We start from the raw sequence: 11,733 nt of genomic DNA, 5'->3' as shown, positions 1-11,733 counted from the left end.
TTTAAAAAAATGACTAAAAATAAACGAAACAAAAACCCAACTGGGAAGTAGTAGAGCGACAGTGGTTCCCAACATGTAGGTCAGAACCCCACACGTGGCCACAGTTGAAGGGTCCTGAGGTAATAAAAGCCAAACTGTTTTTAAGTGAAAGGAACAATTCTTCAACTAAACGATTAGTCTGAAATGCCATATAAACATCAGGTTTCACTTTCTCTCTCTTAAGGGTTTGGTACCAAAACATCCTGTTTTAGAACAGTAGGTAATAGTTCAGGTTAAAAAGCATCTGGTTTGTAAGATACCAGGATAGTGGGTTCCACACATGTTCACCTTAATGTATTTATTGACATAGCCACTTAACATCACCATAATGGACAGTATAAAAAAATGAACATAGCTACGGTGGTATTAATCTCAGTTTTTAGCCATCCGATGAGGAATTTTGCTGTCGCTATATTGGAGTTTTCAAACCAAGGCATGTCTGAAATTTTATAAAATGTGCTTAATGTTTTAATTATTTTGACCTAAAATGAGCGGCCCAACTCTATATGTTTATAGAGTTCAGAGCTGAGGGCTGTTCTCCCAAAAGATATATACTGGACCAGTCTTTGTGCAAACAGAGGAGTCGCCCCTTTGTGGCCATTAAAAAGAAGGCAGATTTAAGGCACCCACTTTGGTTGATGATAATACATCTACACCTTAACTTGTAGTACAATGGAGGAGGATGGTTTCTAAACTAGGCTCAGAGCTGATTCTGCTAACCAAAGCTGCGCTGTGTTGGTCAGACAGTAGAACAACTATTAATACCTGTGCGACTCATTAAAATCTCTTTTTCTAAACAACAGGTTTTATAACCCAGAAAACTTTTCAAAGTCTGATCTTTCCATCAGTTGCAACGACCTCCCACTCGGTGCTTTTTCAACACCAGGTTACAAAAATTTGCAAGGTCTGCAAAAACATTCAAACTGTCCGTAAAGTTTACAGTTCCACCAAATGCACCACACCATGTTTCAGAAGCAGCTTTACCTTCAGCCCTCGTTTTAGCGACTCCGTCTGTTATTTTTTTACGGAAATCACGTCGTGCTGAGCAGACCAGCTGACGCGGGAAGGAAGTTGGATGCAAAAACAACATACAGGGTCCTGTTAGACTAAACATTTTGCTTTTGAAACTGCTCCAGTGTGATAAGCCAAAACCACATATGAACCCATTGTGTTCCTGGGTGAAGTCCTCCAGAGGGAGCACATGGATGTATTATAGGACCTGGATAATTGACTCAGAAATGCTTTAACCGTCTGCATTTGCAGAAGCTGTTGTTAAGCGTCTTCAAATCAAACAGCTACTAAATTTTTAAGTTTTGTTTTAAAACTAAATTCACCTCAGTTTCAATCTCGCCCTGATAACCATGAAGATCTAAGCGTAATTCCTTTGCAGGGAAGGCAATCTATAAAATGAGAGACTCTGCTCCCCATTAGTTCAAAAGAATAAAGGCACCTATCTTAGTGCCAGCAGGTGTGTGACTGAAAGGTCACTGGTTTATATCACTGGTCCAGCTGGGAGAGGAAATACGGGCATTCATAAATCTATCTGTTAACTGCCAGGCAAAAAAACTAATAGACTAATGCCTCACACCGAACAATGATGCATTATTGTTCTCTTATAAATCATTCTTTAGGGCAAAGCTGAGGAAAGTCATCATAAATTATTTATAACAAATACATTAGGCCATACACAGCCTCTCTGTGCAGTCGAGGAGCTGCTGAAACATGTATGTGATGAATATTTTTGCTGGCAGCACAGCTGGTTGACTGAGAGAGGCTGTCTGCACATCTGATTTGCTGAAACACAGTGAGCAACATCCCTGTTGAATTTGTTTGGTAAAGGCATAACTTTAGGAATGATAGCATAAAAGCTCTGTGCATCATTTTCCTCCCCCTGACACTGAGATATCACAATCTCTTCACTGCAGTTGTCACATCTGGATTTAGCACACCAGCCCTCGAGGACAGCTTCTAAAGCAGAAGCAGCTGCTCCACTCATGACTCCTGCATCTTTTTTTGGAGAGTGTGTCACTTAGGTCATATTTAAACTTTGTTTAATCAGTATTTTTAGCACATTAGCCACTCTCACTCTGGGGATCGGTATGTTTGCTGACTGATCTGGCATTTTTGGTCCAGACTTAAATAATTAGGTTGATAACTTGCAGGGGGGAGCGCTAATAGTTATACATAAATTCAAGTGAAATCCTGAATTTTAGTGGTCCCTGACTGCTTCACGAGGTTCGCTATGAAGTTTTCTCCTGGTTTAGAGATTCAATTCCCCTTTTGATCTCCTAGCTTTCATGTAGCACCACCATCAAGTTTAAATGCAGACAAAAAGTGGATGTTTCCCATGGCTTTAGCTTTGTGTTTGCATACTGAAACAGTGGACTAACATGGTGAGCATGGTAACCATGGTTACCTTGGAAAGTGTCTGCCTTTTAGCAGTGTTACCATGAACAAGTAATTGATAAATGTAGATAACCTACACTGCCATTCATTCCAGCAGCATGCCAACCACGGGCTGAAAAATGAATCCACCGCAAAGTATTAAACACCGCAGTTCCTTTTATGGCCACTTGAGGCTGCGTCCAAATAAAGAATTTGCAGAATAAAAAGTTTTGGTCTATATCCACACAAAACACACACACTCCATCCCCACTGTCTGGGCTTCCAGGGACAATAGCTACAAGATGACAGTAATACAAACAACGATGCAAATAGCAGCTTTATGGAAGGGCAAGCAGGGCCTGTTTTGCTCAACAGTTTTTAGATTTTACTGGGCAAGCAGGGCCTGTTTTGCTCAACAGTTTTTAGATTTTACGGGGCAAGCAGGGCCTGTTTTGCTCAACAGTTTTTAGATTTTACGGGGCAAGCAGGGCCTGTTTTGCTCAACAGTTTTTAGATTTTACGGGGCAAGCAGGGCCTGTTTTGCTCAACAGTTTTTAGATTTTACGGGGCAAGCAGGGCCTGTTTTGCTCAACAGTTTTTAGATTTTACGGGGCAAGCAGGGCCTGTTTTGCTCAACAGTTTTTAGATTTTACGGGGCAAGCAGGGCCTGTTTTGCTCAACAGTTTTTAGATTTTACGGGGCAAGCAGGGCCTGTTTTGCTCAACAGTTTTTAGATTTTACTGGGCAAGCAGGGCCTGTTTTGCTCAACAGTTTTTAGATTTTACGGGGCAAGCAGGGCCTGTTTTGCTTGCCCTGATGAAATGCCACTGCCTTTGATTGGCAAGATTGTGGAAAAACCTGATGTGGGGTTTAGATAACAGGTTGAGTAGGTAAAGACTGTTTGTCTGTGATGTGTTACTAAAGCTGCTGGGGTCCCCCTTTTGCAGCTGCTTTTATTTGTTTTAAAAGAGACTAAAGGTGCTGTAAGCCATGCTGACAATGCCAATAATCCAGATGCCACAAGGATGTCCAATTTGTCCGTCCTTGTGGCATATTTCAGTACCAATCCAAATTTATTGTATAGTAAATTCTAAAAATGACAATGTTTTTCAGGAGAGCCAACAGATAGTTTCAAATTATGAATATGCAGCTCTGCTCTCAGTTTTGTTGGAAACTGAAGGTGGCGAAATTAAATCACAGCTGTAATTAAAACACAGAAATAGGTCCTAAATGAAAGGCAGCTCCATCAGGTTCACTAATTAATTAGTTCTTAAATAGTTAATTAAAAGGAAGCACACTTGCACAGTGGTTGGCACTGATCACATAGCAAGTTGCTCATTCTGTTTCCTCCCACAGTTCAAAAGCATCAGATGATGGGGCTTCCTGGTCTCTTTACTGTTTATGAGCTGTATTTACTGACCATATGAGAGTCTCTCAATTTCATTAATTCTTTTTTTAAAAAGCTTACAAACATGGTTGGAAATCAGATTTCTGAGTTTAGCAAGAATACTGAGCCTTTTTATCAAATCAATATCGTGACTGTCCAAATGTGGATCATCTTGACTTAAACAGTTTAATTATGAGGCTTCTGTTGTTTTAAACATAATTAAATAATGAAATGTTCTTTAGTAAAGGCTCAGCCATCCATATTTTTTCTCCGACCCAGTTTTTTTCATTTCATCCAGTGAAATAAAGGCTGCTGGGAAAGTTCTTGTGCATGCTGAGCTTTACATAAGAAATCTACTAATACGATCGTGCTGACATACTATTGAAGAATTGCAGTGGGATGACATCTCTTGTTGCTACAGTGTGTTTCCTGCCAACACTCCAACATCCAAGTGACCTTAAACAACATGTTTACATGTGAAATGAATTCCATTTGCTTCCCACATGAATCCAGAGGAGTTGACAATAAAATACATTTAACATTCGGAGTGAATCTGTCCTTCACTTTATTACTTTTTAATTACAGTTTCTTGAATTTCTTTTGTTGTGCTTCATTGACTACAGTCAGAACATTGAATTCTTTTGTGCTAACAGAATCCAGATTGATGGTGGAATATTAGATCCACTGTTTTGCATCACAGCAAATTTATAGCATAATAAGAAAAAAAATGCAAATTTTAAAGGAAATAAATCAGGACAAAAGATGAATAAAGCGAGCATTACTTATGGTTGTAGAAAAATGGGTCACATCTGCACATTGTAGCCAGTCTTGAATGTAAATTTGTGATAATTCATATAAATAACATCACTACCGTGCTCTCAAAATATTAGGTGCATGTGTTAACCACTAAAATAACGACCCACACACTAAATAAAACCATAATTTATCAAATGAATAGAAAACAAAAAGTTATTTTAAAAGGTTTTCCCATAAATTTCCATAGAGCTCAACATTGACCTCCCACTTTTTTAAAGGCTACATTCTGGTATTAAATTTTCATGTCATTTTCTTGAGAAAATCCCTATATAAAGTTTTTATAACCTCACTGCTTTCTCAATGCATTTTTTTCTTACTAGTCTGATGTCAGTTAAGCCCCGCCTCCTACTGTATAAATATGACCTATCAAAAATAATTAGGCATCAAAGTACTCTTGGGAACAGCTGCATGTTCTTAATTCTTATACATCATTTAAAAAACCAAAGATTAATGAGAAAATATATAATTAAATTACTTAACCTCCTAATTACATTTTTAAATCCACCCTCCAACTTGCATTAGAACTCCAGCAACAGTTAGCCAAATGTATGCTAAGCTGATGCTAACAAGCTAACAGCCCACTGATAACATTAGCATTTTGTGTTACATAACTTTGTGATTTTACAGGTTGCATGAATGTCTTTGCATGACTTCCTAAGTCAGTAGAAACTGGGACTGTTGTGGAGGACGGCACCAATGAGATGAGACTGGTAAGAATAAATGTTACAATTAGGCAATGATGAAAATGTGAAACAGCTATTGTTAAAAATGCCAAAATTTTATCACTATTTAATCAACAATTGCAATAAAATTGTCCACGTTTTGCAAATTTTAATAGACTTTTAACTTTATACAAGTGTTGTTACTATTTTGTCTGTAGTTTATTTGCTTCTGCAGGTCTTCACTTCTTTTTTTCTTGTTCGGTTAGAGAAATGTAGCCTATTTGGCCTTGAACAAGTGCATTAAAGTCAGATTCAGTGTCTGTTCAGTGTCAGGGACAACCAAAGGGCAGGATGTAGCCGTACAATACCCAGGTCTGGTCTTAAAGCCTTATGTAGGTCTCAGAAGTTCTAGAACTTCAAAGTTCTGTGACCAGAACTTTAAAACAACATTCTCTAAATAAAAACTAGACAAACATAGCAACAGTAACCAAGGAAAGCAGTGCTTTTGTGTAATTATTCCATCTCCATGGCACTGGGGGATAAAGTGCGTCGTTATAAACGAATCAGGCCTCTACCAGATTAACAAAAGCTTCTGCACCTTCCACTCAGCTCTCTCATCTCTGTCTACTTAATTTTTTCTATTCAGCTGCTTCAGACTCACTGTGCCGATCTCTTTCAGCAGTTCTGCTCATTGTTATGCAGATGAAGCCCAGTAAACTTGCCTCTGTAAATCCAAATGGGATGAAAGCCATTTCAGAAGTCTCTCACTTCCTCACTGACAAAAATGTTGAATGCCGGTCTTAAATGAACAGCCTGCCTTGCTGTTGGAACACCTGCAGAGACGCGGCGCTGCCATAACAAGGTCCATCAATCCACCCCGAAACGGTGGATGAATGTTATCAGATGTTGTTTTGTCGGTTCTGTCTTCTGCCATCCGTACACTGTGGGGCATTGGGGAAAAGTGTGAACATCAAAAGTTTGTTGGATGAACCTTTTCAAGCATCCCTGAGAATATGAAAGAGAGACTGCTGGCAGAACTGGGACAGTTGGGAGAGAAAGAAACAACAAAAAAACGTCTTTATTGCTGAATGAATTCTTTGTAATGTAAGATGGCACTGATCCTAGCCGTGGTCTGATCTTCTTTGGTGGTTCGGCCAGCTGTCTCAGCTTTTTTGGCATCTTTATGCATTGTTGAAAACAGACATCAATTTAGGAGAACATGACTATGTGACGAACATCTTATACAGAGTCATCAGGATGAGTCCTCATTGCCTCTTATGTTTTACATTTCATTTATGTTTCATAAATCAAGGTAAATCAAATCAAAGGTAAAAATGCACTAATGCAGATTACTATCAAAAGCTGTTGCAATACAAAAAAGCTTTAATTTTTGTCAGCAAATGATAGACATCCTACATCCATCCAGTTTCTGGCACTTACATGGGTCTGGGTTGTGAAGGGGGAGGCAGTCGACGCTCTTCTCGGTTGACTGAGGTGTTTCAGAGCCAGCCAAGACCTTTCCAGCATGTCCTGGGTCTGCCCAGGGGGCCTCCTCCTGGCTACATGAAAGACCTCACATGGGAGACACCCCAGTTGGGTACCAGAACTACGTTAGCTTGCTTCTCCTGTGGACCCGTCACTCATAGGAGGGTATAAGGCCTCTTTCAACTGTGGATTGGGGTGGCACTCAAGGGCAAAGGTCCTGGGAGTCCGATCACCAGCTCCTAAACTACTAAGGGTTGTCCTATCTCTGCATGCACAGTACTGCACAATGCATCTACTACATGATACACCCATTTCGCATAAATCAGTCAATTTGAAGTTATATTATCTACATCCTTGTGGTATATTTCAGTTCTGTTTATAGCACACTGATGAAATATTCAATGTGTGAAGTAAAAATTGTGCAATAAAATCAAATGTAAGTCAGTGAATTGTGAAAAAGCTTTTATTCCAACTAAGGATGTTACTTTCCCTGAGAAGTTAGCGTACTGCGTTACACAGGATGATCTACAAAATGTAGACTGGTCACAGTTAAAATCCCAGTTTCCTAATTATTCAGGCATACAGGATCTGTCAAAATGACAAAAAACACCACAAAGTTAGTGTTGGAATAGAAATAATATGCAAACTCAAAAGGCACTACCTTTTATTTCCTCCTGCAGCCTTTAAGGCACACACTTTTCATTATAACAGGCTCAGGTCCTAATCTTCTCAAGAAGTACCCACTGTGCATCTGCTCTTTTACCCCCTTTCATTTTCTGTGCGTCAGAGCTACAATCCATCTTTCTGACGTTACCTATTCAAAGTCCCAACAGAGGTTTGTTTGCAATGAGCAACTCTAACTCTGTCTGATTTTTTTTCAAACAGTTTAACAGCTGTGGATGTTCGTTCTGTTTAAGGAAAAAGAGCTGACAACAATTCAGATGCTGAATGGTTCACCGTGACCAAATATTTCTTCGCCGGTGCAGTCTGACTTAGAGTGAAACTGGTTCAAAGGAAGTGATAGGCGCCAATTTTTACCACTTTACTTCCCACATTCTGATTCACAGTTTCAATGAAAGCGTAGGCTCCTTTTCTACCAGCTCACATTGTAGTGACATCCACAGAGTCATGTATGTCAATCACCTGAAAGCCCGGGTTATCAATCCCCCTCTTTAGCTGGTTATTGTGATTTTCTTGGCTGTGGTTGTTGTGGTTTCTCTGGTCTACGTCGGCCTCAAAGCAGTGGACGCAGTGTGGAGTGGTGACTCGGACGCTCTTGGAAAAGTTAGAAAAATCCACATGGTACTTTCCTGTCTTGGTGCGGGAGATAATCGGCAGAAAGCTGTATCCCCACTGGATCTCCTGTGGGATGTAGGAAGTTCGGACCTGACAGCAGGAGCTGGTGGACTCGGCTGTCCCATCCAAAAAGACCACCAATTCAAAGTCCTGCTGAGGAAGGGTGTCAGCCGACAGATCAAAGAAAGGACTCGATCTGTTAATCACATGGTACAGGGTCAAGGGGCAAACAAAAAACAAGTTATCCTTGCCAGCATCAACCATGAAGTCAATATCCACCTGGTCCAGGATGATGGTCTCGCCATCCGGTGTGGTCGTTGTCCTCAGCAACTTCCCATAGATCTGGCTTCCGATTAGTAAGGTCTTTCGAAGGTTGGCCACTCTGATCAGAAGGCACAGACTTCCTTTCTTCAAGCAGATGACAGCTGTGCGGCTGAAGGTTACAGTCTTTGCCCTTTTCTTTGGTAAGGAGATTTTAGCTAGGATGATACCACACATGAAACAGTTGATGAAGACACCAACTAGAGACTGGATGACAATTAGAGCCACCGTGCCAGCACAGTGGCCAGTCAGTGCCCTGCCTCCATACCCAATGGTGGTCTGGGTCTCTAACGAGTACAGGAATGCCGTTGTGAGCCCGTTAACGTTGTCTATACACTGGATGTGTCCTTCAGTGCGGTTCTGTCCAGCCAGATCCCCGTTGCTCTTTGCAATCCAGTACCACAGCAGGCTGAAAATGAACCAGCTGCCTGTGAACACAGCCACAAACAAAAGGAGAACAAACCGCCAGCGAATCTCCACAAAGGTGGTCCAAAAGTCTACCAGGTACGCAAACTGGTTACTGTACTCGATGTTCCCGAACTCAATGTTGCAGTGCCCGTCTTTGGTGACCAGGCGGGTTCTGTGGTTTCGTTGTCCAGCTGGCTGGTTGTGACCCTGGAGCAGCTGGAACATCCTGGAGCTGGAGGAACAAATACAGTTAAGTATTAGAAAGTACAAACTCACCTCTAGGGAAGTTAATGCTTGCAAAATCACACATGCAACACCTACACATTCAGAAAAAAAACCCTCTCAGTTTACATATTTCTACCTTTATTACCCGCTTTACCTTTAATACCTTTAATCTTCTTTCAGATAATTCCACCTTTAGTACCTTTATTCTACTGTTTTATAATTCTACTTTTATTACCTTTGTTTTACGTTTAGACAGTAGATGTCATTCTACCTTTGTCAGGGGTTGTTTTTAGTATTGTCTTTTGTACCTTAAAAGGTCAAACTTGTATTTTAATGAACTAGTTTAAAAATTTGCAAAATTAGGTACATGCTGCCCCTTATTTTATAATGTGCTTTTTTCATCTTACTGATGGCTCAAAGCTCCCACAACTACAAAGCAGATACAGAATGAAACTTGTCAGAGTGTACAATCTTAAAATCTAAGCATTAAATGTTTTGTATTTGACCAAACAAAGACTCTTTCCTGATATTGCACCTAAAATCTAGAAGAAATGGTACTGTACTAAAAGGTACACACAGTTACTTTAAGGTAAAATAATTAGCCCAAGAGAGTAGATTCACGTTCACTGTTCCGCTGGGACAGAAACTGAGTGTACTATCGTTTAACGTTATTGTTAGAATGAGGAAAACATTAGCTGAGACCTTACACAGATAATATTAAAAAAGCATTCGACATATTTAATGTCCACATAGACAAACAGGGCAAAAGTCAGTGTGTTACACTAGTGATCTGTGTTTCCATGCATGTCTAACTACCAAGAAAATCACATTTAAAGACTAAAACAAACAAAGATTCGATTTTGATTAACAAGTATTTTCTGCGCTGGCCTGTTGCTCATTCCCGTGTGACACGGAGCTCCATTCTCATTATAAATCTATTAGAAACATCAATTAACCACTCAGTTTATTACCACAAACACACACACTACATTTAATTTAGATTTAATCACACATACACTTGCCCTGCTGCTGTAAATACTAATTACAGGAATTTGTAACTGAGAATAGCCTGTCCACAAATCCACATTTACACCTTTAACTGTTTAAAAAAAACTATGATGCACAGCAAACTACTGAACCTTTTTTTAAAAATAAAAGTGTAATGCATCTTATGGATTTTAGCCATTGGGCGCCCTCGGGCTTCACTGAGTAAATGGGTTAAATGCAGAGAGGAATTTCCCCACAGGGATCAATAAAGTACACTTTCTTTATGAAGATTTACAAATAGAGCAATCAAAAAAAAACAGGTTTTGAGCAGAAAGATATGAGCAATATGATCATACAGCTTTAGCCAGTTTTGTTAATTAAGGTTTTATGTACTCAAATATGAGATATTATAGTATATTAAAATATATATATATATATATATATATATATATATATATATATATATATATATATATATGAAGAAAATGTATAGATTCCTGTCAAGTAAGGTGACCCAGACTCATTTCTTGCACTGTAAATTACATTTTGGCCCCCCAATATTTTCTTCAGTAGAAAAAAAGACCACTCACAGATGCATTGTTCTGGTCTTCTTATAAAACATGTAAAACCTGCACCAGGCTCGTCCAACCTTGACCATACAGCCTTAACCAGTAAACAAATGTAAGAACAAGACAGAAAAGGGGGACTAAAATTTAGAGATTGAGGGTATAACAGGTAGAGAATTTCCTTTTTTATCATTAGAATAGAAGCATAACAAGATAATACACAACCTATGTATGCACAAATACATTGTACTTATTAACTGATCTGAATGGTCGTTAAATAGCAGAGTATGTACCATGCAGCGTGTACCGCGTGGTCCACTCTGAGTGTTGCATAAGACGTACTGAATAGATGGCAAAAAGGACCCAAAACTTTAAAAGTTACATATTTTTGGACTAAAGTTTACCCCAGATTGAAAATAACCACAGGTTGTATCTTAAGAGCTATTTGTTCAACATTTAACCGTTTTAACAACTGTTTGTTTTTTTTGACTGAAAACGGAGGTAATTTTCTTCCAAGCAGCTACAGTCGCCCTAAAAACACTATGGATAAATATATATATATGTGAAATAAGTAAAGCTTTAGATCTTCAGTTTTGTAGAGAAATACAAAAGTTTTGTTGGGACATACCTGCTCCGTGAGACCATGGGCCCAAAGTGCTCACTGGATCTCTGCAGGACCTTCAGACTCCTTTCTTTCAGCAAGTGGCCATGGAGGCGTTGGAAAGATTTTAATCCACAGTGAAATTTCCTAATCCCAGCCACATGCCACCATGTACACTGGCTCCATACACTCAGAAGAGCCAGCCAGGGAGCTCCCAGTGGCCGTCAGTCCTCTGAGACCGACAGAAGGACTCTCTTCTTCAACCCATCAAAAAAGTTTAATAACACAACCTCGGGCTTCATCGGGAGTGGGCTCGCCTCGGCTGCAGCAGCTTTTGACAGTGTAGATTTGGGGACCAGCACGAGGAGGGGGGAATGTTCGGGAAGTTTGGTGTAAAAGGCCTCGATGCCTTTGTGTGGCTGAAGGTGCGTCTATTGAAGAGGCCTCAGTGACCGGTGCAAGCACTCATGCTGTTTTGTTTTCAGCCCTGAGAACATTTGAGATTTACGTCAGGCCTCACAAAGAATTCCCTCAGTTGCATTTCCCCTGGTTCCC

General features: G+C 39.8%; 1 protein-coding gene across 1 annotated transcript; it reads right to left on the bottom strand.

The window, feature by feature from the left end:
• Positions 1-3,756: 3,756 nt before the first annotated feature.
• Positions 3,757-11,733, bottom strand: kcnj1b (potassium inwardly rectifying channel subfamily J member 1b). The gene is made up of 2 exons (XM_085175884.1): positions 11,206-11,733; positions 3,757-9,031 (listed from the first exon to the last, which is right to left on the bottom strand). The coding sequence occupies exons 1-2, from the start codon at positions 11,220-11,222 to the stop codon at positions 7,876-7,878; spliced, it is 1,173 nt and encodes a 390-aa protein (XP_085032010.1). The 5' UTR covers positions 11,223-11,733; the 3' UTR covers positions 3,757-7,875.

The sequence above is a fragment of the Neolamprologus multifasciatus genome, chromosome 10 (genome assembly GCF_963576455.1).
Source record: "Neolamprologus multifasciatus chromosome 10, fNeoMul1.2, whole genome shotgun sequence".
In the NCBI taxonomy this organism is placed as follows: Eukaryota; Metazoa; Chordata; class Actinopteri; order Cichliformes; family Cichlidae; genus Neolamprologus; species Neolamprologus multifasciatus.
The sequence above is the reverse complement of the archived record's forward strand: the minus strand, read 5'-3'. Positions and strand labels throughout refer to the sequence as shown.